Source organism: Biomphalaria glabrata, chromosome 13, assembly GCF_947242115.1.
Source record: "Biomphalaria glabrata chromosome 13, xgBioGlab47.1, whole genome shotgun sequence".
Taxonomy (NCBI): domain Eukaryota; kingdom Metazoa; phylum Mollusca; class Gastropoda; family Planorbidae; genus Biomphalaria; species Biomphalaria glabrata.
The window spans coordinates 4,304,135-4,329,523 of record NC_074723.1 but is presented as its reverse complement, the minus strand read 5'-3'; the positions used below and the strand labels follow the sequence as shown (position 1 = coordinate 4,329,523).

General features: G+C 38.4%; 1 protein-coding gene across 1 annotated transcript; it reads right to left on the bottom strand.

Annotated features, from left to right (window-relative positions):
- Positions 1 to 15,921: 15,921 nt before the first annotated feature.
- LOC106071423 (ankyrin-2-like) lies at positions 15,922 to 24,315 on the bottom strand. The gene is made up of 2 exons (XM_056007412.1): positions 24,210 to 24,315; positions 15,922 to 18,814 (listed from the first exon to the last, which is right to left on the bottom strand). The coding sequence occupies exon 2, from the start codon at positions 18,775 to 18,777 to the stop codon at positions 15,952 to 15,954; it is 2,826 nt and encodes a 941-aa protein (XP_055863387.1). The 5' UTR covers positions 18,778 to 18,814; positions 24,210 to 24,315; the 3' UTR covers positions 15,922 to 15,951.
- Between the last annotated feature and the right edge of the window lie 1,074 nt (positions 24,316 to 25,389).

Below are 25,389 nucleotides of genomic sequence, written 5' to 3'. Positions count from 1 at the left end.
TTATTTTTAACTCTATGTCCTAAAAATGTGATTTCTTCTAAGCCTATCTCTACCTTTTCTGCTTGAACTGTTAGACCATTTTGTTTAATTAACTCAAAAATCTCCCTAATTCCTTTTAAATGTTCTTTCCAATCCTCATGAAAAATGCATATATCATCTAAGTAACAGATTACATTTTTTCTATGACCTATAACTGATATCATCATCCTATTAAAGGTAGCTGGAGCATTTATAAGCCCAAAGCTCATAAAGTTCCATTGGAATATTCCATAAGGAGTGATAAATGCAGTATAAGGTTTAGCTCTATTGGTTAAAGGAATTTGCCAATATCCTTTTGTCAGATCCAATTTTGTAAATACTTTAGCATTGGACAATTTGTGTAATATGTCATCAATGTTAGGCATAGGGTAAGGATCAAATTCAGTTATCTTATTTAACTGTCTATAATCTATGCATAACCTTATATCCCCATTCTTTTTCTTTGCTATAACTATTGGTGAAGCATAAGCTGAATTGGATGGTTCTATTATTCCTAGTTTTAATAAGCTGTCTATTTCATCTTTAACTTTTCCCTGTAAGTGTAATGGAATCCTATAAGGCTTCATGAAAATAGGTTTGTCACTATTTAACTTTATGTCATGCTTTATGATATTTGTTTTTCCTGGCAAACTGGAAAAAATTTCTTTAAAATCACTGATTACATTTATTATGTCTTTTGTTTTTTCTGGAGATAAATTTTCTAGATTCAGTTTTTCCCATGTTTGGTTATCTTTAGTTTCTAGTATAGGAATATTTTTAATATCATTTTCATTAGTTTCCTCATTGATTAAAACAATTAAACATTCATCTACCTGATTTTCATTTTCCACAGTTTCTGTATCTAACTTTTGAGTTTGATTTTCATTGTTTACTTCTGTATCCAAATTTTGAAATTGATTTTCATTTCTCTCATTGTACAACTTCAAATTATTTATATGATATGTTTTTATTTTTCCATTCATATTAATCTTATAGTTTACTTCACTTGTTTTATTTGTAACAACAAATGGACCCTTCCACTGTTTTCCTAATTTGTTTTTTAAGTCAATTACCAAAAGTAATACCTTGTCTCCTACCTCCAATGTTCTTAATTTTCTTTTTTCATTTAAGTTCTCATGTACTGTTTCTTTATATTTCATGTTATTCTCAAAAGCTTCCGCCCATATTTGTTTTAAATCTAATGCTGTTTCATTGTCATTTTCCTTTTCTATTTTATTTAAGATCAAACTTTCTTTAAAAATTTGTATTTCATCTCTAGGTTTCCTTCCATGTACTAACTCATATGGTGAAAATTGAGTTGCCTCATGAATATTATTTCTAATAGAAAATAGAACAAAATTAATATAGTGATCCCAGTTTTTCTGATTATTTTCTACAATTTTAGCTAAGGATCTTTTTATAACACTGTTTAGGCGTTCACAAAGCCCGTTGGCTTCCGGGTGGAATGGCGATGATTTAATGTGTTCTATACCATATTTTAATGTCCATCTTTTAAATAACTCAGATGTAAACATAGAAGCATTGTCTGATAGTAATGTTTTTGGTATCCCATGTCTGACTATGAACTTTTGATCTAAAGCATTAATAATATTTTCTGTGTCTATATTGGATAATACCACTGCTTCAGGATATCTACTGAACATGTCTACTATTGTCAATATGTACTTATTATTATGTTCTGTTTTAGTTAAAGGTCCTATGATGTCTATTGCTATTTTTTGAAATGGTTTATTTGGTTCATCCATTGACTGTAATGGAGCTTTACCTAATTTACCCTTAAGTCCCCTTCTTTGACACATATCACATGATCTTATGTATTTTGATATAGTTCCTTTCATTTTAGGCCAAAATACTTGAGTTGCTAAATTTCTAAAACATTTCTTTATACCCCTATGTCCACTTAAATTACTGTCATGTGACAGAATCATGACATCCTTCCAATACTTTTGTGGTAAGACTAATTGTTTTATTTCTCTATCATTTATTTTTGTTTTCCTAAATAGTATTCCTTCTTCTATGACATATTTCTCCATTGGGTTATTATTTCTCCTATCACTAATTCTGTCATATGTTTTCCCAATGATGTTATCTTGTTTCTGTTCTTGAGCCAATTTGTTTATTCCTTTCAATTCTTCTGTTTTCATTTCTTCAGTTCCATCTTTCTGTTTTTCTGCTTGCGTTTCATCTTGTTTTTGACCTTGTATTTCAACCTCTTTCTCTTTATCTTCTTCACCATTAACTATTTCATCATTCACATCAATAAATTCCTGAGTTTCTTGTTTTGGCTTGTTCTTAGATCTGGTTATTACCATATTACTAATGTAATTTTCTGTTTCAGTATTCCTATTCTGCTGTAACCTTTCATATTTCTTTTCCCATGCTTCAATTTCCTGTCTTGAACATTCCTTCAAACCCGTTAGGTTTCCAATTAACATATCATGTCTCATGTTAGGCATGGCTACTCCCTCACAATGGCCAGTGTAAAAAGGTGTCTCAATAAACACTTTAAATACTTTAAATTCCTTTATACTGCCATCTGCCAACTCCACTTTCCTTGTATATCCCCTATAATATTGCGCCTCAATGAGATCAGCCCGAACCACGAGTGTGTTACAGCCACTATCTCGGATTGCCTTTATTGGAACATTGTTAATAAAAGCTGGGTAGAAAGCAAAATTGTTTTTATTTTCCCTAACAAAAAACACTCTGTCAGAATCTCTATTTTTATATTCCCTGCTTTTACTCCTATTGTATGTGTTATTATTGTAATTGTTGTTGTAATTGCTGTACCTATTCCTACTGTCTGCTCTGTAATTATTTCTACTATCTGTCCTATTGTAATTATGTGTACTACTTGATCTATTATAATTATTCCTACTGTTTGACCTGTTTTGTGTTCCCCTGCATCTCATAGCCATATGTCCTTTTTTCCCACATCTATAACATGTAACATCCCTGTTGTTTGACCTATCTCTACTATTGCTATATCTAAAATGTTGGCTATCCCTACTTCTATTTCTACTTCTTTCATTGTTTTCCTGTGTATATCCCACTAGATCAATATTCTTTTTATCTTTACATGAAAAAAGGTTGTTGGGATAGGCATTTTTATATGTTCTTATTATCTCAGTAACATCATCCAAAACTTTGGGATTCCTTTCTTTGATAAATGATTGTAATTGCGGGTCACACTTAGCTACAAAATTATCAAGTAATATAAAATTTTTTAATCCCTCAAAGGTACTGTCAATCTTCTCAAATCCCAGCCATTTATTAAAATAGTCTTTTTCCAAATTTATAGTGGTTTGTGGTTCTATCTGATTGGAAGGTGTGTTTTCAAAATATTTTTTTCTGAATGTGCTGGCATTGTGTCCATATGCATTCAGCAATTCCTTTTTTAAAATTTGGTAGCTATTTTGTACAGTATGATTATGGTTTTGACAAATTGTAAGAGCTTGCCCTTGTACAAAGTCTAACAAAATTTGAGACCACTCTTCCTCCCTTATATTGCAATTAACCATTTTAATTTCATATCTCTTTAGGTAGTCTGAAATACAATCTCTAGCCTCCTGAAAGGGTTGTAGTTTTTTCCTCAACCAATGGTTGTTATCACTTGAAATATTAGTGTTGCTTGTGTGATTATTACAATTATTGGTTTCAATGTGATTGTCTGGGGCATTGGTAGTATTAGTATTAGATCTATCATTAGTATTAGTGCTATTAACTTTTTGTTTATTTTGTTCAGCTTCAATTCTCAATTTCTCAAGATCATATTGTAATTTCCTATCTGCTTCTTCTTTTATTAATTGTGCTTCCCTATCCTTTTCTTTCTCTCTACGCTCTGTTTCTTCTCTTCTTTCTTTATCTATTCTATCTCTCTCTATTGTCACCATTTGCTGCACATAGCTAGTTAGGTCCTTCCCTTTAAGTTCTAGCTGTTTAGCCTCAGCAATAATTTGCTGGCGAAAAGTCTCCATATAATCAAAGTTTGGAGCTGTTGCCATTATGCTTATTTTATTTTAAACAATGTCTCGATATAGTTTTGATATGACCTCCCTATTGGCCTAAATATCCCAATTAAGTTTTCGCAAAAACTCAATTTCAAATACTTCTTGTAATATATATATATATATATTTATATATTTAAATACCTTTGCTCAATGTTATATCAACAAATATTACCTCAGTGGACTTACTCACAGCCACAATACTTGAATACAACTCCAAATTTTATATCACCTTAATTCAGTGGACTTACTTTAGGCCACATAAACAAATGTCATATACTTTTATCAATACCTCAATACTTAATTCAATGGACTTACTTCTTGCCAATAAATACCCCCAGGACTATTCTAGTCACTAGTCTAGATTCAATACAAATTCAATACAACTTCAAATAGATTAATCAATATTATACCTCCAACAGTAAATCACAATCCAGTGATACTGACAAAAAATTTTATTCTGACCAATTAGACTGTGTTTAAACACATCTATAAAATAATGTCAACCGATTAATCGGGACAAAAGATCTATATATAAATAATTACTCCTTAGACTCAGTTGTCTTCAGGATAAAATAGATCAAAGGCTCTCATAGGTATAACAATTTAGTTACTACCTGGAAACAATCTAGAATTTATAATCTAGATTAAACGTGGCTTACCTTATCTACTTAAGATAAAATTACTAATATATAATAAGAATAATGTAAAATAAACGTAATAAGACACAAAAAAATAAATCTATTCTAATGGGATGAGACTTTTTAGAGGAAGTATACACTGAAAGAGACAAATAAAGATAACTTCACTTGACTTCTAAAAAAAAATAAAATGTACGTGGATACGAACAAAACAAGACAATCTAAACAATCATCGAGACTTTATTAAATGGAGCAGGTCCACTTTCTAATGTGTCCTATAATGACGCCCTTATCAGGCAACCTGCTCTTAACAAAGATCTACTGTCCCTAATAGACTTAATTTAATAATAATGGAGAGAAAAAATAAACTTATCTTTAGTTAGATCCCCTTTGTTCAGTCCACGGAGCTACAACGGTCAGTTCCACCCAAGTTCCCCACTGTCTTAGTCTTAGGCAAGGCAAGGTGTGCTCCCACAAAGGCTATTCGACAGGCAGTACTGAGTTAGGCCAATCTCTCCTGTTGCTGCCACAGTATGGTACGGTTCTCAGATAAAGTCCTCTGGTCAGGTTCCAAGGTTCCGGTTCCACTTGATGATCTGTTGGTGCTGGCTTCTGTCTTCAGGTCAGGAACATAAGTCAATATTGAGACAAGCTGGTGGTGCTGTCTCAAGAGAGGTAAAAAAAATGACTAAGTCCAACTCTCTCTTTTGATGAATATAAATTAGTCAACTTTACAAGTTGATTAGATGGTCACGCAGTGTGGTAGTAGGGTATACCATCACTCGTGTGTAGATTAGATTGTAAGCTCAGCAACACTGCAACAGTCAATTAATAGCTTGAAAAACAAACCTGACAAGGTGACTCGATCCAACGGTCAGCTTGTAGATACTAGATATGTAGACTCAGATGACTTTCCGTACTCACAATAAACAGATAAACCTGACAAAATGAGGTATCTTCACTCTTGAGTAGTCTTGAGGTATATATATTTAGATAGAGATATACTGACGACGGACTGCCCTAGATCACTTACACGGACGAAATAGTTCTGGATTCAGACACAATATAGTCAATATAGATCTATATATAGATCCAGGTTCAATCTAAAAATATCTAACCTGGCTGACAAAGCTAGACGCTGGTAACGGTTTCGAATTTTCTCTAATAGAAAGTCTAGATCCACTGGAACAAAGATGCCAAAATCCAGCTGCAGTCCAGATAATTAGCACAGACGTAGGGTAGATCTAGTAGAAATAAACGAATGTTAATCCAGTACTTCTCCAGTGTACTTCGCCAAGTGTAGAATTGTAGATAGATATATCCAGAACATGAAGTTAACTAGATTGTAGATCAAAATGACGCCCTGGCCGTCGTGGGTCGCCACATCTGTTGATGGTCTATTTTGTTGATGAGTATATATATGTTAATGGTGCATGCGAGTCCATATGACACAACAACAGAATGAATCAAGAATATACTTAATAACGCAGGCTGATAACTTCAACAATTTAATAAACAATAAAAAGGGCACAGTCCTCTGTCGTCGCTAGCCTAGCGTCCTCTTAGGCGTCTTGTCCGTTATTCTTCTTGTTCATAATCCTACTCTGTTCTTACTCGTCACATTACTTAGGAAAAACCCGATTCACATCAACTTCTACGCATCTTGTGTCATTACACTTGTCAACCTACTCATGGCAAGGAAAAAAAAATCTTAATATCTTCCATCTCCGATGCCTAATGCGGATCTTTAAAATATAAAAACACAAACTACAAATTTTACAAATATATCTACTTACATTGTTCATAAATGAACTCGAAGTGCACTCTAGTTTCGTTGCTAGGCCTACATCTATCTAGATATTTCATCTTTTTTGTTTTTAACTATAAGTTGGACTGAACTTTGCACACCGCCCTTTGCTTTGTGCATGAAGTGCATGTTTCTGGTGTACACGTCAGATTCCATTCACTTAACAATATCAGACTCTGACATTCAACCAATGTCCACTTGTGAAATGAAAACGGTGGTCTTCAGTATTCACAGATCTCCCACCAGAGGAATAGGTATTTTTAAATTAATGGCGACTTAAGAATGCTTAGCCAATCAACCATCTCAAAGTAGGTGATGCAGAACAGAAGGAAGACCACACACAAAAATGGATTGATGGGCTGAAAGAAATACTTTAAAAAAAAAACGTATTGATGCTTTTCTTGACCTAGTATCTGATTGTATGCTCCACCGTCTCGCGCTATCCCCATCGGCCCCTTAGTAAGAGCGTAAGCATTAATGTATGTGTTACACGTTTGGTGGCAAGGTAATGATTGCACTTACAGACAATTCTAACATATGCCTCTAAGTGACTACATTTAATGTAACTTTTCTTTCGAAAATACAACCAACATTTGAATTCCGACCTCTACAATCTGTCTTCTATAACTTCTTCCATATTAACTATTTGGCACTGCAGTTTGACTAAGGCACTACAATTTGACTTGGTGTTGTTACCCGGTCCTTGATTTCACTTGAATCACGACAGACCACCTCGTTTTCATCAGAAACTCCCGGGCTACACAACCAAAATTATCCGCTCACTTTTCCTCGTGGTTACATCATCAACACGCAGATGCTCTTCATAACACTTAGACAATACAGTTTGACTTAGACACTATAGTTTGACTTAGACAACTACAATTTGACTTAGACACTACAATATTTTGAGGTGTTATTGGTAAACAATAAATACATTCGACGTAACTGTGTGTGTGTCATAGTGTACGTGTTATTACTTCCCTTTGCTGTAAGTGTGTTAGGTGTTCCCAGCACTACTGTCCATTAAATACATAAATAGAGTAACAAGGAAAGATGAGTTGTTTCTCTTGATTCCAACTAGTCCATACACGCTTTAACAATGCTATTAAAATGTCATTCTAGTAAAGTGAAATCGCTGAGAGCCTCTCGGCTCTGTAAGCCTTTGTCTTTCAAATAAGTCCAATCTGGTTAATCGGACCACAAATGGACACGATTTTTTAGGTCCTAATAACCGGCTGGTCTATTAACTGGACAGAACTGTGTAATATGATTTGTTTCGTTACTTTCGGATTCGGTCCGAATAAGCGTCTGATCCGGTTAACTGGTGGTCCGATTAAGTGGCTCTGACTGTACATCCATTTTTAATAAGGCATCGTCTGCATGCCGGAAAAGTGTAGTATCTCACGTGACTACCAAAAGCCAGCACTGACCTACATTTTTGTCACATCTGACGGAGACGTCTACGCCTGTCTGCGACTTTGAAGTCAATAAGTGCTGCAGGCAGTGAAAGAAGTAGGCCTATCTGTCTCTGATGGGAGTCAATGGACTCCAGATGTTTTCTCTCAAAAATAGGCTACCTGACTGCTATAATGAGGGAACACTTATCATGGAATCCTGTTTTGAACGAAATTATTATTAAGTCAAAGCATTAGTGCTTATTAGGAGAATCTTTTTACAAATTAGTCAAGAACCATAGACATAAAATAGACATAAATATTAGTAGAATTCTATTTTAACCTCTTTTCGACCATTGTTAGTGTTTTGTTTTCACGGAAAATAAATAAATTACCCCGGTAGTGTAGACTATTAAACTTAACAATTAATTAATAGAGACTTCGTGTTCTTAAAAGTAGACATTGAAAAAAACTATCATATCAGTACATTTTACAAAATTCACTACAAATAATGACGCAAAACATATTATCACAGTTAGAATATGCGTCTTCTTCTTGGGACCCCTTCAACTTAGGAAAACAAAAGAAACTAGAACAGACGTAAAGTAGAGCCGTGAGAGGGATATTCACATTTGACTAGAGTAACATCATTAGTAAAATCATTAAATGTATAGAGACTTCATATCAGAAAACTAAAAACTAAAGTATCAATAATACCTAAAACAATGAACCATAGCTTATAAATAAATGGCTGCCTGGTCGTGCGGTTTGCGCGCTGGACTGTCGTTCGGATTTATCGGTGGTCGAGGGTTCAAACCCTGCCCGCTCCCATCCCCCGTCGTCCTGCGGGAGGTTTGGACTAGGAAGTAAACTATCTTCAACTCTGAAGGAACATCCGAAACATGTAAAACATTTTACATTTTTACAAATGTAAAAAAAAAAATACAACTTAATAAAATTCTTAAAAAGACACATAGATAAAGGCACATATCTTATTCTATGTGCTAGGACAAATTCGAACTAGTGCATTTTTATCCATAGTACCATAAGAGCATGGAACGGATTACATGAATCAGCCAAGAAAACTAACGACAGACGAGTTTAAATCTGTAATTAACATGCACGATTAGATGAACACAAGGCTAAGTTGGACTGTATAAGATTTCTGTGCCAGTCGCATACCCGCCCCCTGCTGTAAATGAAAGTTTGTAGGACAAGTGAGCCATTATTCTAGTCTTGGGGCGATAACTGATAAGTTGATGGCTAAACCCGGAAGTTGCTTACTGTGATGCCCTCGTTATCGACAATCTGATGTAAAGTACAGCGAAGATAAAGTCGGTCATTTATAAAAGCATGAGTTCGAAGATTATTGAAGAATGTAGCATTTCACGTGACTACGCAGATCTCTTGTGACCTGTATAATTTGTTACTTACGATGGAGACAAAATCGTTGAGATAATATATATATTTCATATTTCATATATTTCTAAAGTTCAACCTGCATCTTGCAGACATCGTGTGGCCCCTTGAGATATAAAATAGAATGACACCGTGTTTTGTTTCGTAACTAATACTATTAAAAGAAGGAACTAAAGCAGCAATCATCTCATAGACAGGGGAGACGGTTTTTAAAGTTAGAGAGACTATTGGTCTATTTCTTCCCAGATCTTGCCAGGTCGTGGGTGGCTGCCTGGTCGTGCGGTTTGCGCGCTGGACTGTTGTTCGGATCTATCGATGGTCAAGGGTTCAAATCCTGCCCGCTCCCATCCCCCGTCGTCCTGCGGGAGATTTGGACTAGGAAGTAAACTATCTTAAACTCTGAAGGAACATCCGAAACATGTAAAACATTTTACAAACAAACATTTTACATGAAGTTGTCGACAACATTAAGGATGTATCCATTCACGTTGTTTTGTACATCTGAGTTAGTCCCTGCAGATTTGAAGATAATTACATCCTAGTCCTAGTCTCCCCAGGATGAGATGGCAGAGTTCGAACCTAGGATTTTTGAAACCTCTACAGTCCAGAGCGCATTCTACACGACCTTGAAGCCATCTAGATGTGTTATATTGGTACATTGAGAGTGGTAAGTGAATTGGGATAAGGATATTAAACGCTTTATACAATTTTGATAACTTCATTTTGTTATTTTACATTTTGTTTTTCTAAAAAAAATGAAAGGACAGCATTTAACAATGTTTTTTTTTTCATTAACAATATTGCATACACAAGAGAAGATAGATAATATGTAGTATACTTTATATTTATTACTTTAAAAAAACCCCACTAAAATATCATAATTACAGTTAACATTGTATTTTTATTATAATTTTTTTTTTTATTTTTTTTTTTGCATTTTGAGGTTTCAATAAATAAAAAAAAAGTTTAAGTTAAAAAAAAAATACGAGTAGGGGAGAATGGTCTACAACGCTACATTGAATGATTGGTGCTAACAGTAAGGCTCGTGTTCGAGTCCGAAGAACAAGGAGGAGTGCAGCATAGCACGTGGGTTCAAAATCCTTACTGCTATCTCCCTTGCCATTGCCACATGCAACGCAGACACAACCATTGTCTTCAAGTGGTCTCTTGAGCTCTCCCTCAACGTCTGTCATTGGCAGTAGATTTCCTTTTGGCCTCAAATGTGTATTACGTGGCCCTTGGAATAAATATGTATCTCTCAGGGGCTGCCTGCTGCCAGGTGCATTTTTGTATGTCAGTTAAAGCAAGCTGGTGCCAAAGCTAGTCTTTAAAGCGTTTTGGGATGGGGGCGCCTCTGTTGCACTGACCACCTCGCAGAAAACTCTGCCTTTGGCATACGGTATTGCCCTATACTGGATAGGTACCCTGTCCAGCGTAGCTAGTGAGCCATGCGCAGTCCCCCCACGCTGTCCATACCGGCATTCTCAAGTATATCGTTATTCGTAGTGCAGTACTGCCAGCGCATACCCATGATGGAGCGCAGACATCTTTGGGGAAGAGCGATTTATTCCATCCGTCTCCTAGATGCGTCCAAAAGCGTTACTGCCTTAGCAAGACGGTTATCTACTTCTTTTGAAGGAGCTACACACATGGATACAGTGCTTTGCGGGTATGAAAAGTGGTCTACCACGTTGATTGGCTGAAACAAATTACAAAACATTTTGTATTTTCTTTGTTTACTACACAGGGGTAGTAATTATTAAAATGTAAAATTGTTACAGTGCTATCTGACCTGTCCTGTTGTGATATCTGACCTGTCCTGTTGTGCTATCTGACCTGTCCCGTTGTGCTAGCTGGCCTATCATGGTGTGCTATCTGGCCTGCCATGTTGTGCTATCTGGCCTGTCGTGTTGTGCTAGCTGGCCTATCATGGTGTGCTATCAGACCTGTCCTGTTGTGCTATCTGGCCTGCCATGTTGTGCTATCTGACCTGTCGCGTTGTGCTAGCTGGCCTGCCATGTTGTGCTATCTGGCCTGCCATGTTGTGCTATCTCAGGCTATCTGGCCTATCATGTTGTGCTATCTGGCCTATCATGGTGTGCTATCTGGCCTGCCATGCTGTGCTGGCCTGTCGTGCTATGCTATATGGCCAATTACTCCTACCGACAGTGCAACCTGAAAACGTATAGGGAAGAGGTTCGAATCCTTTATACTTGACAACTTCGTTAAATCCTCCTGTGACAAGGGTGTTGGAACTCTACATGCCCCCTAGAAGACATCAGTTTGGCCACCACTGGCGGACACGTACGCTATAATAACTTGGTGGCCGTTGATATAGAAGAGGCCAACACATGCTATCTCCTGGCGAAGGACGACCACAAAACATCTGGGTTAATCTCTTAGTGTCTTCATTGATACCCTCTCTTCGTGGACTGGAAATCTCCGCGGACACGTAACATTGTCATAATTGAATTGGTGGGAAAAGTTTCACATCGACAAGCATTGACAATGAAACGTGGGAAAGATTAAGGGCAGATAACTCATATCCCTTTATTAGGACAGGAGTTAATCTTTCCTTGACAACGGACAGGAAATTATATTAATAGAAAAACTATGACATTGATGATATCGAGGCTGGACCCAAATTAGATTGAAAATGAAATAGACTATTTAGTGAACAGAGACATAGAGATGGCCGCAAGAAAAGAGAAATGATTGAATAAAAGAGAGACGAGGGTAGGGGGGGGGGGGGGTTATATAAGGATCACTTGATGACATTTTTTTAAATCCACTAAACCAAGAAATTAATTTATAGATCCAACACTCCGCTAAAAAGAAAAACTGACGCCTGATCTTGAAAGAATAACGGAGTTCAATCTCAGATATAATCATCTTCTTCTTTGGAGTCACGTCTGTATTTTATAAAATAAGATAAGACTAATATCTGAAACCACCCCCATCCAAATCATGATTATTGAAACGCATAATAGTTACTCAGAGCGGGGACCGTTTGATCGTCTTATGAGATGAGCCGAAGGCTCTTCGAGCTCAAAGTTTGAAAAAAAAACCTATTTGGACGCCAAACAGTAAAAAAAACAACAACCTGTGGGAACACAGTTCTGTTTGAGAGAGACCCGGGTCAATGCCTATGTAAAGCATTGCTATTTCCGATGCATTTGGCCCCCAACGCATGCTTGGCTGCACATGGCCGAAGGCCGAGGACACCGGGAGCCTCCGCCATTTTCCTTCGTTATACCAAGCTAACCGTGGGGGACACGCCATTTATGTAACGGTCCCTTTGAGGAACAGCGCATGGATGTGTGACAGGTTTATGGGGACTCTTTTGCAACCCCGCACATGCAAGAGGTGGACTCTCGTCTACCCGTGGGCATCCCCACGGGAGTTATGTTTCGCCATTCATTTAGCCTAGCTACCCCCTCAAGTAGCCGTTTCCACCCGGGTGCCACTGTGAGGCAGAACAGCGTACCGGGGCAGAGCGGAGACCAATGCGGTCGCATAGGTTGCAGTGGCCTAAGGCCGGCCCTACAAAATAGCGGCGTATGCTACGCCGCCGGTCGACTAGTTATTCTTATTTTGCTTATGGTGTAATGCATTGATACCCCTAGTAAAAATATTTTTATTTTATAACGAGCAGTTTTTGAAGTACAGTGAAACAAACCGACATATTTAAGTTATCAAGTGACACTTTTTGCTTTAAAAAAAAACAACAACACTACTTTGTTTATGTTTATTATCCTTCAGTCTTGGCCAGGCTGTGCTCAGATCTGTACAAACAAACACTGATGTGGCGTGGTTAGATAACTCCAGGGAAAGATAACCACGCTCGGACTGACGGACTTGTGCTCCAGATAAATGTAGCCAGTGTTTGTGTGGCGTGGTGGTCTCCCATTGATAACAAAACACACTAAATGTGAAGAAGAAAAAAAAAATAAATTGAGAACGAAAGGGGAGATAAGGGATGCTTTAAGGGGGAGAAATCTCACGAAGATGTATGACATACTGAACGAATTCTTTTTGCATTATGGGATATTGTGTGTGCCGACTGATGCTTCCATACCTCCCCCCCCCCCGGCCCAGATTATTTCCACGAATCCAACAGCAAGCGAAATAAACACCAGAAACCTGGCCACTTTTCATTTAAGACAGCGGTTCTCAACCTTTTAAGCTCGGCGACCCCTTATTACAATTCCCCACTTTGACGCGACCCCCCCCCCACACACACACACATACAGCAACAGAAGAATAGACAATAACAATCCATATTTTCGATGGTCTTGATGGTCTTAAGCGACCCCTCGCAAATGGTCAATCGACCCCCCAAGGGGGTCGCGATCCACAGGCTGAGAACCCCTGATTTAAGAGGCATTTAACAGTGAGTGAGGAATTTAACAGTGAGTTCTCTAGCCTGACCAATGGCACGCACGATTTGATACAGTCCCACTTATCAGCTCCACGACTGTGTTTTTCGATCGTGTCTCGGAATAACAAAGTATTTCATAGCATATGGAGGTTGCCTGGTCGAGTGGTAAGCACTTCGGTCAGTCGTCCGGTTGTCACGAGTTCAAAACCTGTCTGCCATCATTGCCAACCGCCCTCCAAGAGATTTTGGTTAGGATATAATAATCTAATAATTCTGGAGGAATATATATATATATAATATATATATACACAAAACCTATATTATATACAAACACAAAAGAATTGAGTGCAGTTCCAGAAAGAGAGTGATCTAAACCAGTGATACCTAACCTAATTCGATCTGCGGGCCTTTATAATTTCTGACTCGTGTCACGGGCCACATGAACGAAAAGGTGCAACAAAAAAATGAAATGAAATTTACCTGAATTTGTAACTAATTGATTAGAAACCCGTTGATCTAGTACATACATTAAGGAATTGTATATCTGAAGCGATTTAATTAAAATATAGCAACTTTACTAAAGACTCATTTTCTCCTCCAATCTGTAGGCGTAGTTAAACAATCTTTTATTTAGGTAAAGATACATAAGTCAACCGTTTTCTTTTTTTGAGGGGTGGGGGTGTCTACTCTTCGTGCCAACATTTCGGCGGGCCGGATGGAACCACGTCGAGGCCCGTATCTGGCCCGCGGGTCGTATTTTGGGCATTACTGAGCTAAACCATACATGCATCTTATGATAATTGTGAGGGTACGGCATATAACTAAATATAGCTAGTTCGTATGTTTTTTTTCATGTTTTGATATATTCTTCCCAACCACCAAACTCTGTCTCTCCGTGGCTGCTGGTACGCTGATAGCACTCCAGGCTCAAGCTGTGGCTTCTTGTAGGTTGCTGGCATGCCAGACGTGCACTGATTTTTTGTTCGTATCTAAGTTTCCAAGATAGAACACGTTTTACTAAAGAGACGGGGGTGAATAAGATAGAGTGGAGGTTTACCATTCTACTTTTACTTTTAGACAAGAATTTAAAGCCTCACATACAAAGACTGCATCACCAATGATGAGATCCGAACAGAGGCGTAGCGAGCACAACGTGCGCCCGGGGCAAGAAACTTGATTGGCACCCCCACCCCTTCATATTCCATGAACATCACATAGAAATATAGGCTTAAAAATAAAAAAGTATTTCATAATAATATAAAACAAATAACCTTAGAATGTATTACCTAACTGAACTATCTAGAATATTTTTTTTTTGGCGTCTGTCTGAGTGTGGCACCTCCCCCTTGCCCCCACCCCCCTCACTACGCCTCTGGATCCGAAATAGGATCACAATGCCGAGTGGGCACGGTGGAAAAGGGGGCCCACCATTATATTACTGAACGCTACCGATTCCAAAGTTGGATAGTATCTCTATGCTAGTAATTTTGTTTTTAACCAAGATGAATTCATATTGAATACCAGACGTAAATGGTACAGCTAAAAACCTAAAGTTTGAACATGGTCTATCATCATTAAACAACTTTTATGACTACAATACAAAGAAATGTTGAATTCATACAGTATTAAAAATTTATTGAACACATAGTTAGATTACAGACATTAAAATGATATCAATGCACTTAGGCGTACAAGCAACTCTATATTATGTTAGTGTGGAATGCTACTGTTGGCATCGTATCATTGTAAATGTCTATTTCATAAACAGGCCTCTAAAGAAGAATAAGAGGGCAGTTAGCATTATTGAAGACAAATCCATAAGGTCTGCATCGTACTCGTTGATATATTACATGTCAAATCCATTCCAAAGCTCCTAGGTCACTCTTATTCAGCCTTAAATCGATTCCAAAGCTCCCAGGTCACTGTTATTCAGCCTTAAATCGATTCAAAAGCTCCCAGGTCACTGTTATTCAGCCTTAAATCGATTCCAAAGCTCCCAGGTCACTGTTATTCAAAATTAAATCAATTCCAAAGCTCCCAGGTCACTTTTATTCAATCTTGAATCAATTCCAAAGCTCCCAGGTCAGTTTTATTCAACCTTAAATCAATTCCAAATCTCCCATGTCACTGTTATTCAACCTTAAATCAATTCCAAATCTCCCAGGTCACTGTTATTCAACCTTAAATCAATTCCAAATCTCCCAGGTCACTGTTATTCAACCTTAAATCAATTCCAAATCTCCCAGGTCAATGTTATTCAATCTTAAATCAATTCCAAATCTCCCATGTCACTGTTATTCAGGCTATTGGGAGTTGACTCCGACGACGAATTCATCCCTGGAAAATCTTCATCCATGTCGTAAAAGTCGGACTCTTCCTCCTGATCGGCTAGGCTTTTTGTCAGGTGGTGAAGAAAGATGAAGCCGTTGTCGACATTCAATGCTTGAAGAACTTTGTGCTCTAGTTTCGTGAACAAGAGCTGGTCCTGCAGCAGGGCTGGGAGCTTGGACTCACGAATCTTTTGGCGTCTGCTTTCGTCGGAACCTAGAACAGACGAGACGGTAATGAAACACAAAAGCTCCAACCTCATTGGCTGGCGGGAAACTTCCTTCAAGTACGGAAGAGCTCTAGCTTCATGTTGTTCCAAATAATTTAAGACGTCTTCATTTCTGGACAGGAGCTTGACGTCTGATTTTGTTAAGTACCAGTTTTCGATAAAATAACGAACAAAGTCCAGGCTGTCTAGCATCAAGGAAACGGCGAGTGGTGATACAGAAGTCTCAGGCCAGCCAAAGATGGTTCTCTTGAGAACTATATCTGTTGGGCAAATGCCAGATTTAATTAGCTGCTGAGCCAAAATGCCATCATTGCCAGCGGCGATAAGTCGATGGATTATATCAGCCCTGACAAATTCAGCACTAGCCGCATGCTCCAGCAGTAAGGCAGCCGTTCGCTGGGTTTGTTCATTGGGGAACCATTTGTTGAGCAATACTGAAAGCGCGGACTTGCATAGTTTGTTGTCGTGACCTAAATCAGCTTTCGCGCCGAGTAACAATGTCAGACATTTTGTGTTGTGGAGTTTGGTAGCCTGCCATAGTGGGTACATGCCCCACTTGTTTCTGTGGTTGACGTTAGAGCCGTGCGTGATTAAAAGCTTGACCACGTCCTCAACGTCTCCGAAGTACTTGGATGCAAGCAACAGCGGGGTGTTCCCCCGCTCATCCTCGGCGTTTACGTTCGCATGATTTTCTAGAAACAGTTTCACAAGATTCACATTTCCCACAGCCTGGTGTAGCGGGGTGAGCCCAGCTTGGCATTTCAGGTTTACAACAGCGCCGTATTCCAACAAGAGTTTTGCACACGAAACATTGTTAGACTCCGCTGCAACGTGCAGTGCTGTAAAGCCATCGTTGTTTCTTCTATTCACCTCTGCTCCTTTATCAAGTAAATATTTGAGAACCACTGATTCTGTATTGCTAATTGTAACGGCTTTCATTAAAGCTGTATTTCCATATGTATCAGAGTCATGCAGACATGCTCCATTCTTTAAAAATGAGTCTAGGAGAAGGATTATTTTTTCTTCAAGCTCTTTGGCGTTGAGTCGATAGTGAAAAATCGACTTTATTTCGTCGTAACAATTGTAAGACAAGGCATTAATCAAAGGTGTAGTTGTTGTTTTAAAGTTGACGTCGGCTCCTTTGCTTAATAAAAAGTCTACGACCTCTACACGAGCCGCGCTCATTATTGGAGTACCATTGATGTGGACTCGGTTGATGTCCAGCCCCGCATCAAGCAGCAGCTGGATGTTCTGAATGTTTCCTGACTTTACAGCTTGTGTGAACGTTTGTGGTTGGCGTATCACAGACTTGGTCATTTCAGCACATTCGGTCATAAGAAAGTTTAGAGACTGCACGTTGTTTTTCCGCAAGGCTTGAGTGACAGCGCCTTGGGCGTCGAGCTTGGCCCCGAGAGAAAGAAGGATGCCGGCCGCAGCCACGAAAGAATTCTCCAGTGCTATATCAAGAGCCGAACCTTTGTAAGCCAAGCACCCAGGGGGTTCGTATTTGTTAATTGGTGCCCCGTATTTTACCAGAAGCGGAATCATTTGGACGTGCTGTCCTGTAACCGCAGACACAAGATCGTCGTGGGTAACCTGAGCCCCATGAGCACAAAGAATTTCAGCCAGTTCGTAGCTTCCGGTGTTCAGCACGAGCTCCACGCGTGACTTTGTGCAGCACTGACATATATTAACATCCATGCCCAGCATGCATAGCTTTTTAACAAGCTCCACATCAGTTGTGAGAGTAGCTTCCCTTTGCTGTATCTGCCTAAGAATATAACAGAGGATGTCAGGCTGAAGATTCAACGTTTCATCTTTATCGATTAAGTTGTACTGCAGCAATGTGATGCAGGTCTCAAAGTCATTTTCTTCCGCTGCCAAGTGCAAAGGATTTGAGTTGAACAATTTAGCACGATAGAGCAAGTCCAGCAGTTTACCAACTCCCATTCTCTTGGCCATATCGAAAGCAGATTCGTTTGAATTATTGACAAGTTGACCATGGCGCGAAGTCAAACCACTCTGTGAGGCTTCCCTGTTTGGGTTAGCCCCAGCATTGATCAGCAATTTGACCTTCTGGAAATGAGATTTACCGATGGCTAACATTAAAGCAGTGTTCCCAGTCTGGTTTTGATCATCTATGTGCAAGAGCCTGTCCTCCAGCAAACAATGAATTACCTCCACTGACGTAGCCAGCATAAGCGCCGTATCGCCGTGCTTATTTTTAGCATTGACGTCAGCGCCCATGCTCAAGAGCTGGCCCACAATGCCCGGGAAACCTTTCGCGGAGCAGAGGATAAGAGGAGTGTTTCCGTTGTCGTCTCTGAGTTCCAGTCGGGTACCATCTTGGAGGAGCAGCTGGAGTAGGTGGGCGTGACCTATATTACAAGCTTGATGAACGCCCCAGTTAAGGGCTTTGTCAGAGAAATCACACAAAGTTAAAAGGTTAAAAATCTCGGATGAACAACCAGAAGCTTTTGTTCTTAACAAGATGGAATCATCCAGCTCTACTTTGTCGCTAGTTTCCGCCATGTTGTTATCCAACACCAGCTATTTATAGCACAACCTTCTGAAAAGAAGAAAAAAAAACAAGCAAAATTAAAAAAAAAAACAACTTTAGAACGATTATATAATATATTCTAATAATCTGGTGGTGACACAGATGGGGGTAGTGGTAGGTGTGTAGTCAGCCGACGCAGTTGTTAACCCCAGGCCAGCGCTAGACGAGCTGTCAACCGTGACGAGTTACGACGGTCAGCCAAGGCAGAAAAGGACTGCACAGTTACAGCGATATATCACATTACTGTTATATTTTCTATATCAAACAAGATATTTTTTTATCGCTCATGTTTTGCTCGGGACAATGAATAATTGTTTTAACTTGGTCAAAGAATCGTAAGTGGATAAATAACCTGTAGTAAACAGACAGACAGACAGACGGACAGACGGAAGAAGTTAAACAACAATATGATGTCAAATTTAAACTTCTACCACAAGTGACTCCCCTAATGTACTAACCTATCAACCCGTGTGTATGTGTGTGTGTGACTATATCCGCTACTGTGTGTTTCTGTCAGTGTGCGTGTGTTGAACTACTTGCGCATGGAGGAGAGGACTTTGTTTCATTGTACGTAAAGTCAAAATAGAGATGGGAAACGAACCCGAACCCGAACTCGAATCTCACTTACGGCCGAACCCAACCGGAACTTACTAAGAAAAAACAAATAAACGTATTGAGTGATATAACTTGACAGTTTGGTGTTTTCATTATTTTTTTTTTGGAAAACTTAGCTGGGTCATTTTGGGTCGTCTTCTTTCGATTCACCTCGAATGGTACCGTAGCATGTAATAGTTGTGCTTTAATGAAAGGGGAAAAGTCGAAGAGACGAAAAGTAGACTCTGAATGTAGAAACTACCAGGAAAAGTGGAAACACGACTTCGCCTTTTTATGGAGCACGAAAATAAGCCGATATGTTTTTTTTATTATCTTATCTTATCTTATATAATACAGACGTTACTTCAAAAAAGAAGATGATTACGTCCTACGCGTCATGCATTTAGTCATGCATATTAACCAATGACTTCAATTCTGCCAAGTCACTGGTTTTCCTGGCTAGCTCAGGCAACCCATTCCATGCTCTAATAGCACTAGGGAAGAAGGAGTATTTGTACAAATTTGTCCTAGCATATGGGACGAGGAATGTGCCTTTATCTTTGTGTCTTTCTGGGTATTTTATTATTATATTATTTGTAGCTGTTTTTAGAGAACGTACCTTTAAACAGCATTATGAGATCAAAAACATCAAGAAATATGGTGACATTCTTAGTTTGAGCCACCAGGAAAAGATGGCTAGGAAACGCCTAGAGATTAGAGGATTGGCGAGAATACTTACCAAGAAGGGACAAGACAATTAGTCGTCGGTAAGGGCATGGCACAGTGTTGCTCACATTTTAAGTTATACTTTTTTTGTCGACATAGAGGAATGCATTAGAGGGTATTAGTATCAGTGATGGAAGAAATGTGTAATGAAAATAAGAATGCAGTCAAAGCCGCTACTCCTTTTCGCATGACAAGTAGAAATCTTAATTAAATACTAAGAGAGAGAGAGAGAGAGAGAGAGAGCATTACCAAGTAAAGACGGTTTGTCGTTATAATGGTTACATGACACCCTCGTTAACCGTGGACCACAGAAATAGATGACCATTACATCATCTGCCCTATAGATCGTACGGTCTGAAAGAGAAGCTTTTTAAAATTTTCTCCTCGGCTTTTAATAAAACAAAATTTTTTATTATTTAATTTTTTAAAAATCTTTTCTGTTATGTGACACATGTGTTGGGAATTAAAACGGCCCACCGACCAAAATAAGGTTTCGCATCGCTGTTTTATCTAATTAATAATTGAATTAAACATTATTATATCTACCTAGTTTTTTCTATTACCTAACGTCATAACATAGAACTGAACCCGAACTTTAGATCTGACCGAACGGAACTGAACCCGAAATATACTCGTCATTGAATCGAACCAAAATCGAGCTTAAATCTGACCGAACCCGAACTATAAAAGTTGGGTTCGATTCCCATCTCTAATTCAAATCCGTTTGGAGGCACGGTGGCTGATAGGTGAAGTGCTTGGCTTCCGGTGTTCCGCTTCGTACATCAATGAGGCAAACTTCAGCGCTCCTCCCCCCCTTGACGGTCCCCTTGCTTATTAGAAAGGGTAGCATGCTGTCACTCCAATAATATCTCAATAATGATTTTGTCCTATATTCAAATATTTATCTACCTATAGTTTCATCTTTTTTTTGTTATAAATAGGTTTTAAATGCTTTTCTTTTTCTTTGGTATCACTCTTAAAACCCCCCACAGACCCCCAAGGCTGGAGTTTAAATGTTCTCCTAGACCCCCCGGCAAGCTAAAGAGGGAAGGGGGCGCGAACAAATGTTCCTTTGGAGGGGGGAGGCGCCACTGGCAAATAGTTGAGAAACACAAACTCAGTGGTTCTCAACCTTTAATGCTCGGCGACCCCTTTTTTTTACAATCCCCCACTCTGCCGCGACCCCCCTCCCACACACACACATACAGCAATAGAAGAATAGACAATAACAAATCCATATTTTTGATGGCGACCCCCTGGCAAATCGTCAATCGACCCCCCCCCAAGGGGGTCGCGACCCACAGGCTGAGAACCTCTGCTGACTAACCTATTAGTTCAAAATGGTAACAATGGTTACGTTGGCTGAAAAGTGGAGCAGGTGACAGTATATCAGACAGATCGCAGATGATTAGCTGACCGACTTACGAACGTGGTATGGAAATGGACATAACAGCTCTACACAATCCAGGGAGAAAGCGCGCGGGAAATAGAAGAACCTGGATCAGCTCACGAGCCCCCAACTGCAAGAGTCCTTGCAATAGTGGCGTCGATCATAATAAAAACTAATTATAGGCCGCAACCAGCTTAAAGTGAAAACAAAAAGTATGGTGCTCTATATTAGTCATATTCTTAGATAATCTGACATTTTTTTTTCTCTCTATGCTTTTGAAATGGTTTTAAAATTTGTCAATGTTTTTTTTTTTTACGTGACAATCTGTAAAATGGATACTAACACCACCGCTGCCGTTTTGTAGGAGGCGCAGCGGTAAATTTAGTGCTTGGCTTCCGAACCGAGGTCCCGGGTTCGAATCCTAGTGAATACAGGTTTTTCTTTGCACTCTCAGAGTCCACCTATCTGACATTTGTTGGGGAAAGTAGAGGCGGTTGGTCGTTGTGCTGGTTCTCTTAAACCTTGGGCCACAGATAAACCGTTAGGCTGGAAATGAACTCTCTCCAGAAATAGACCAGCCAAATGAATTCAAATGTCCTCGACTGAGCGTCTCCAAGAACCACATTACATTGTTTATCTAAAGAAAATCTCATAACAATATGAGCAATATGAACATTTGTGGTATTTTTTTCATAGGTCGGTATATTAATATTATATATATATTATCTAAAATTTGGCGTTAGTGTCTTAAATGTCATATACCAGTTAGAGAAGGCTTCTAATCTATCAGTCATGCAGTGAGGCTATTGAGTAAGGTCAATTGGGAACTTTCACGACAAACTAATTACAATGTCAAGGACATTGAACTATGTTTGCTAACTAAATGAGAAGAAAATGTGATTCTGTACGGCAGTACTTAAGGGTGCGTACACAAAATACACATGTATAGCCTAATTAACTTTAACACAAAAAAAAAAACACATCTTAGGAAAAACAAATTTACTTTACAGCGGATACACCATTTAGCATGCTATGCATCATTTGTTTCCGCCGGTATCTGGAAATTTAGGCACCGGATAATTAGGCACCGGATATTTATGCACCCGGAAATTTAGGCACCCGGAAATTTAGGCACCGGATAATTAGGTACTTTTTGACAAGGCGGAAAATTAGGCACCGGATAATTAGGCACTCTTTAATTAGCGACCTTAATTTTGAAAGTAGTTTTAAAATGTTAACGTATATGTTATCCTTAGGCTATGGGCTATTGGTGACGTTATCAAAAAAATAGCAACCATAACGACTCTAACTGAATTTTCATGATATAAAAGAAAAACTGACAAAACGAGAAAAAAAAATGACAATCGTGAGAATGTGTGGAAAAAATGACTCCGGATTAATAGTCATTATAAAATATAGACCTCACAGTATTCAGGGAAGGGGAGGTAGAGTTGATTCTCTTCTCATTGCTTCCTGACCTTAGCCCTTCCCCCTTTACGCACTCCCACTACAGGAGAGGATTTGTGGCGGGTAGATGTTGAACTAGGTCGTGAAAATGACGCAATGAGTCTCAAGGCTACACACTGGAGTACAGGGCAGGGTACAGCATTGAACATAACTGCTAAAATGGAAGTCTGGAGAAAATTGTCTTCTTATAGTGGGAATTGAAATGAGCAGGATGGATTTGCGCGCGTTACTTATAGGAATTAATATGTTGATAAACTAAAGTAGTATACATATTTTATAATACCATTAATATCTATTATCAACACTCCTTCTTTTATATTGTTAATGGGTAACCCCTTTAGGAAGATCTATTGTGTGAGTGTATAGGTGTGTTACGTCCTTCAAATGTGGTAATTAACTTTTATTGAATATATATGTAAATTTATCATAATTTATGTAATATAATATTTATATAAATAGCAATGGAAATCGCAAAACGGCTAGAAATTACGATAAAATATAATTGTTTTGAAAATTTAAAAAAAGTTTATGGAGAAGACAGATGAGTTAAAAATTTAAATATCATTTTTTTTTGGAATATTGGTCTCTTATTAATTCTTATTCTGCTTATAGAAGATTGTTGATGTTCCAATTTAACCCCCCTCGCCCCGCCCATCCCATTTTAAGATTACGACCCCTCCCTTTTCCACAAGCAGGGGGCGATTGCGATTATATTTATCACCAACACTCCCCCAACACAGCCCATAGCCTAAGAATAACATATACGTTAACATTTTAAAACTACTTTCAAAATTAAGGTCGTTAATTAAAGAGTGCCTAATTATCCGGTGCCTAATTTTCTGCCTTGTCAAAAAGTGCCTAAATTTCCGGGTGCCTAATTATCCGGGTGCCTAAATTTCCGGGTACCTAAATATCCGTAAATATCCTGTGCCTAATTATCCGGTGCCTAAATTTCCTAAATTCGTTTCCGCCATAGGGTCCTAATATGCAGTGTGTATTCTATTGCTACAAAGGTCAAGGTGACTTTAACGTGTATCACGTGACTGTTTCTAAGCGCAATGTCTATATTTAGAATTATTCAATAATCTAACTTGCGTACCGGTACTCTCTTAGTGTCTAAACCCGTATATAATAAGGACTATTCATAAATCATAAGAGGTAGATATCATTATGATTGAACTGGAAAACATTGAAACAATATGTAGAAAATAATTGGAAAAAACTCACCAATTTTGTGTTTGTTAATCCAACATAGAAATAAAAAGCAATGATCTAGAAGAGTTCTTTTGCTATTGAAGAACGAGATGAAACTACGGCGTGGACTTGATTTATACACAGGGTCAAGGCCAGGAACCCAATCCTACAAATCTGTTTTTAGGTAAGCTAGATCATTGTGATTGGTCAAATTTAAGTGAAGATTTTAGGGGGGTGGGGAGATCTGGGTGGTTGACGGTCTAACAATGGTAACGAAGTTGCGCAACATGTCCAGCTGTCTCACATGGCCGCCCCGGTCGTGTCTATGTGTCACTGAAGTGTTGGGTAAGCCTTTAATCTAATTTGAGATGCATTGAGTATGTAAGCCTACGTAAAATTGAATTAAAAAAAAAAAAAAAACTTTTTCCATGCGACATGTCATAGCGATTCATTTATTGAAAGAATAGATACGCTTGTTTTCATATAGCCTACCCCAGTAACAGCACATTTATCCAAGTCAAGTATATAATTTAATATAATGAATAGGAATTACACACACACACGCGCACTATCTATCTATGTTAATATGCATGACTAAATGCATGACGCGTAGGACGTAATCATCTTCTTTTTTTGAAGTAACGTATGTATTATATAAGATAAGACACCTATCTATCTATCTATCTATCTATCTATCTATCTATCTATCTATCTATCTATATATCTATCTATCTATCTATCTATCTATTTATCTATCTATTTATCTATCTATCTATGTTAATATGCATGACGAAATGCATGACGCGTAGGACGTAATCATCTTCTTTTTTGAAGTAACGTCTGTATTATATAAGATAAGATATATATCTATCTGTGGCATTTTACGTCTCAAGAGACGATATTTTCCCTTTACAATTCCCCTCACGTGACTTATGACGCATGTGACTATGTATCATCGGCAAAGCTGGAAATGGAGACCATTCTATTGGCACTGTACGAAATAACTTCCCCGTTCCCTACTTGAACTAGGCATTGTTTAGGCATTAGGCATACGCATTACTGAGTAGAAACACTTCAGGCAACGTTTTCTAAAGAAAGATTGTTTTTTACCTGTATATTAAATATTTCATTTTGTATTTGCGTTAATGATATTTAAATTAAACTATAAGACAATTACATTTTCTTTTTGTCTTCTAATCAATTTAAAAAACCT

What these genes read in the sequence shown, in the direction of transcription:
- LOC106071423 (XM_056007412.1), bottom strand. Translation starts at nt 18,777, where the DNA reads ATGGCGGAAACTAGCGACAAAGTAGAGCTGGATGATTCCATCTTGTTA.